This window comes from Penaeus chinensis, chromosome 37 (genome assembly GCF_019202785.1).
Source record: "Penaeus chinensis breed Huanghai No. 1 chromosome 37, ASM1920278v2, whole genome shotgun sequence".
NCBI lineage: Eukaryota > Metazoa > Arthropoda > Malacostraca > Decapoda > Penaeidae > Penaeus > Penaeus chinensis.
Genome location: NC_061855.1, coordinates 10281980 through 10286979, shown reverse-complemented (window position 1 = coordinate 10286979; position 5000 = coordinate 10281980). Strand labels below are relative to the sequence as shown.

Genomic DNA, 5000 nt, shown 5'->3' with positions numbered 1-5000 from the left:
TACTGCCCAGGGGTTGGCATGGGCATGACCCTGCCCCCCTCCCATGCCGCTCCACCCACACCGCCTAAAACACCTCAACAGCATAACATAAGGTAGGAAGACGTATAGTTGAACAATCAGTTAATATAGTAGTATCAGAGAGCTAGGCATGCTTTGCATTTGTAATACTTAGCAAACTTTTTTCTTCTTCTATTTCCATTTTTTTCAGTGCATATACAGAGCAGATGGAACTAAGTAAACTCTAGCTAGTTAGAGATATCATTTTGTTATGTATCTAGCCTAATTGAAACTACTGCCAATTTCCCTAGCTTCCCCTCTTCCTTTCTCTGTCCCTCCCTCTCCCTTACTTTTCCTTAAAGGTCTTCGTTCCCTCCTTATAAGTCTATTTTATCCTTCAGGTCCGGCTCGTCTGCCATCGCCCCAGGGATGGCCGAAGGGAACGCCAGAAGCGACTGTAGCTTCAGCAAATCGGCCGCTTCTTCCATGTACGGCAGAGACCATCACGGGAGCCACACGCATACGCACTTCGCTGGACTCGACGCTTCGAAGGCTCAGCTCTTTGGGTGCGCCATTTTTTTTTTTTTTTCTTCTTCTTTTCTTTTCTTTTACTTACTAACTGATTCAGAGACTTCTAGGAAAATTAGTAAAATATTTGGTTTATTATGTTGTGACCATCCAGTCTTGCTGTTTGATTGCGTGTACTTATGATTAAAGTGTTACACATATTAAATTCGAATTGCCTGCTTCATATTTTGATTTCTTTCACAGCCAAAGTAATAGCAGTACCAGTGGCAGTGGCAGCCAGTACATGAATGACTCAAATCCTGGAGCTAAAATGGAGGCCGCGATGGCTCTCCAAGCTGCAAGAAACAATTTCTCTTCAGCAGCCTCGTCTTCGTCTTCTTTCTCTCCGTCCAGTTCCTCCTCCGGTTCTTCGTCCTCCACTTCGTCAGCAGCGTTCTTCCGAGATGACACCACAGCCAACATGGCGGCTAACCTCATGAGGCCCGCCTTCGGGCAGGATCTATTCCAGGTAAACTGACCTTCCCTCAAATACTGAATTTATAATTTTAGTTTCTGTATTACTCCTGTTTTTCATCTTTTCTTTCACTTCTAATCTTGGCACATTGTTTTCTGTACCCCGAGATCTTTCGACTAGAGTCGTTTTTATAACCCGGGAATGCGAGATCTTTCCCGGTATGAAGAAAAGAAACAAGACGCAAATGCAGACTATACGATGACTGATCTTTAGATGTTCTCTCCAATTTATGTATCACATAATCTACTCTCGATATATCTTTAACAAAATATTAAAGGCATATGATATAATCTAATATATATCCCTCCATCACTGCCTGTAGTGTTGTAGCTAGTTTGTATTAGGGTTTTCCGTTAACCTTCTGCATTTGTATTACTTCAAGCAAAGTTAAGAAAAATATTTATTATTTAGAATTCTGAAGCTGTATCTTTATTAGCATTATATTAGTCTTTTTTTTTTTTTTTTTTTTTTTGTATATGTCATTTTACATCTTAGTCATTCCCGAAAGATATTTGTAATTAAATGATTTCATAAACCGTAGATAATGCCGAACACGTTGAAATGGGAATACACTAAAACCCCAAGAATGTGTCCCCCTCAAGGTCTGGCTTGCACCCCCCCCCCCTCCCTAAGAGCCATCATTCTGATTTTTTATTTTACTATATTACACGTATATAAGTCTAGTTATATATCAAAAATGACACTAGAAAAGGTAATTTTTCTAATTTTTTGTTCTCTTTGCTCACCCCCCCCCCCCCACACACACACACAATACAAGGAAAAAGTGAAATGACACCCCAGCTACCACTATGTTAGCCTCTAAATTATATTAATTGGATTCTATATTGACATGAGGGCAAAAGAATAGTAGTGCTGAGGCTTGCCGGCTTATCTCTAGTGTGTCGCTGTTGAGATTGAACTAGAAAGTGAAACTAAGGGAATGTCAGCCATTATAGTCTTAAATGTGTATATTCTGTAACTACTAGAAAATCTAATAGTTGGTAACTGTCCAAATCTGTACAAGTAAACAAATTAAGAAAAAATATATATGTCATTTTGAAGTTGGAATGTACATCTCAGTGAAATGCAGAAAGGGTGCCAGTCAATAGAATGAATTTGAACTCGTGTTTCTGAATGTTAACAAAAGTCAGAATATTACTTTTTGAATCAATTATACCCACATAATGCTCCATATGATAACCTCTTCCTTTCTTAAAACTGATTGTTATAGCTCCAGTGTTCCATAGTTCCTTAGTATTCATAATGATTTTAGTTTGTATTCTACTATACTCTTTTACTTATATTCCCAGTGCATTTGTGATACATATATCTATGCTGCATGTGTATTTGTTTGATTATTGGAGGCATAGAAAGCTGAAATGCATAAAGTAAAATGCCAAAATATTCAGTTTACTTGGAGTGAGAACATTTTCATGAAAATAAAATTTATCTACAGTGTTTTCTGCATTTGTAAATTGTCATTCTTAAAACATCTATTTTTTAAGATTACTAACAAATTTATCTGCATGCTTTTGAAAATATCAGACTTGGCTCTATGAAGATAGATTTGATGAGATTCTTATTCTTATACCATTTAATCACAAACACTGATACCTTTTATTACCTCATTCATTCCTCCAACAGGGCCACATGTTTGCAGGATCAGCTCATGCCCAGGGTGCCATGAATCTACAGGGTGCTCAGTCTTTCTATCACTATGGTGCCCAAGGTCTTCATCCATACTATATGACACCAAGATAACCAGTTTTTCCATAATGGCATTTGAGCTTAGGTTGAGTGAAGCATATAATGCTGCATTTTCACCATTTCTTTGAGATTCATCTACCAACTTTTTCTAATGTATGAGGTCTCCAGCTGTCAGATATCCTTTTTAAAATCCTCAAGCCCAAGAAATCATTCAGTAAAAAAGGATACTGCCTGGAAGACATCCTAATACACTTTCTATTTCAAGAACTGGTAATGTAATTTTGAAGGTCAGGAAATATATTAGAAAAAATCAACTGTAATAGCATATCAAGGAACTGGTGAATAGACATTCATCATAGATAGTTCTGAACACGAGTTCTGAGCTGTAAAGTGAGCATAGATTGAATCTCAGACCAGTGAAACTTATGGTAAAATGGCTAAATACTGCATATGCTGTACAAGTTCCATAGACATATACTGCAATTTTTGATAATGTGTTAGTCCTGTGGCACAAGTTTAATATACAGTAAACCAAATGACCACATGGCTGTCATGTCAGTTACCCAGTCAAAATTGCTGGGCCAGAGAGGTTCAACCTAGAATTGGTTAATGGAGAAAAAGCAGCCATTGGAGAAGCTATCTGACTAATTAGTCTGCTAATAAACAGTCAAAATCGATGACACAATATATCTTGCTGATATATTCTCAAGGGTGAGGTATTTCTTATTTGTGATTTTTTATTATTTATATGCTTTGTAGCCACAATATATGGCTGATGTTATTTCTTGTGGTTGTGGTGTCTGTTTCATATGAAATCATTTATTCACAAGATGTGTGTTTACAAAAAATATAGACATAAAAATAATTATGTATATACAAGCAAAAACCAAACATGATAATAATTATGTATATAGCAGATTTTTACTTTAATTGTTGTCAATGTGAAAAGTGAAATTTGTGAAAAAAAATAATATGATAAAATTAGTAATAAATAATTACTATTTATTATTGCACTTTTGGGATGATCACTTAAATGAGGTAACCTTTGTAAATGTATTTAAATACATACATTTTATTAATATAATTTTATAAGTTTTTTACATCAAATGTGTAACCTATTTAAATAGTTTCATTAAGACCATTGTTAAAACTACTAAGCCCAACTATAATTTCATTTAATAGTGTGTATAAAAGCTAATCTCTAACTACATATAATTAATCCTTTTATCTAAGGGTTAATAAATCAAAATTAAAAAAAAATCATTTATTAGTAATACAGAAGCAATACCTTTAAGAAGGAAAAGTCAAAATGGAAGATTTCATTATTTGTAAACTGGTCTGAAAACATTTGGCCTCCTGACAGAGTTAAAGAACACTCTACATTATCAAATACCTTGACAATTTACCCATTGCCATCAGTACACGTACTGCCTACTGTAGTTTTGCTTTGTGAATTTAATTTACACACAGGTGGCTACACAAACACTTCAGCACCAAGAAGTCAATTTGCAAGCCTAACAGAGCTCACCTGGATTTAAGGGGAAAAGTTTTTTTGTTGTTTTTCTTTCACATATTATTATCATCTGTAGTAGTAGTACTGACATAATAATTATACTCATGTTATTAACAGTACTAAAAGCAATGAAAATAAGTGGGCTCACCTGTATTCACGGGGAAAAGTTTATTGTTGTTTTTTCGTCAGATATTATTATTATTATACGTAGTAGCAGTAGTATTGAGATAAGGATAATACTCGTGTTATTAACCGTACTAAAACCAATGAAAATCAAATAAAGGTTTTCTATAAATCAAGGAACAGGTGTGATCAGGTAGGGCTAGTCCTTGGTGATTAACCATTTGTGGAGCCATCTATTTGTATACAACATTCATAAACTAAAATCACAGTAGACATGATAAGTAAGTACATGCCATCCCGACATCAATGGGTTAATGTGAACACAATGCAAGAAAGTATACATCCTTCATTTGAATAATTCTTTTTTTTATCAATTTCATCTACCTCAAAGCCTGCTGAGATAGCATTACAATAATATATGAGCATATACATTATCATATTCATATATGCATAAATTATTTACTGAGAGCTCTCAAACGAGATGTTAATTTACCCACTTCATTCTCCTAATGTGAGCTCTTCTGATATAATCTGCTGTCCTTCATGGTTGGCATCACAGACTAGCATTAGACAAACTTCATTTCATGAGGCTTCAATATCCACATCAGAAGTGTTAAA

The 5000-nt window shown here is 35.0% G+C and overlaps 1 protein-coding gene across 2 annotated transcripts in view; it reads left to right on the top strand.

Annotated features, from left to right (window-relative positions):
* Positions 1 to 5000, top strand: part of LOC125045484 (transcription factor SOX-8-like) — a 19959-nt gene that overhangs the window by 14683 nt on the left and 276 nt on the right. For both annotated transcript variants that reach the window (XM_047642770.1, XM_047642772.1), the window contains exons 6-9: positions 1 to 92; positions 399 to 563; positions 769 to 1033; positions 2684 to 5000. The exon at positions 1 to 92 is cut by the window's left edge and continues 25 nt beyond it; the exon at positions 2684 to 5000 is cut by the window's right edge and continues 276 nt beyond it. In XM_047642770.1, coding sequence (XP_047498726.1) covers positions 1 to 92; positions 399 to 563; positions 769 to 1033; positions 2684 to 2800 — 639 coding nt within the window. In that variant the 3' untranslated portion in view covers positions 2801 to 5000. The remainder of the gene's footprint in view (positions 93 to 398; positions 564 to 768; positions 1034 to 2683) is intronic.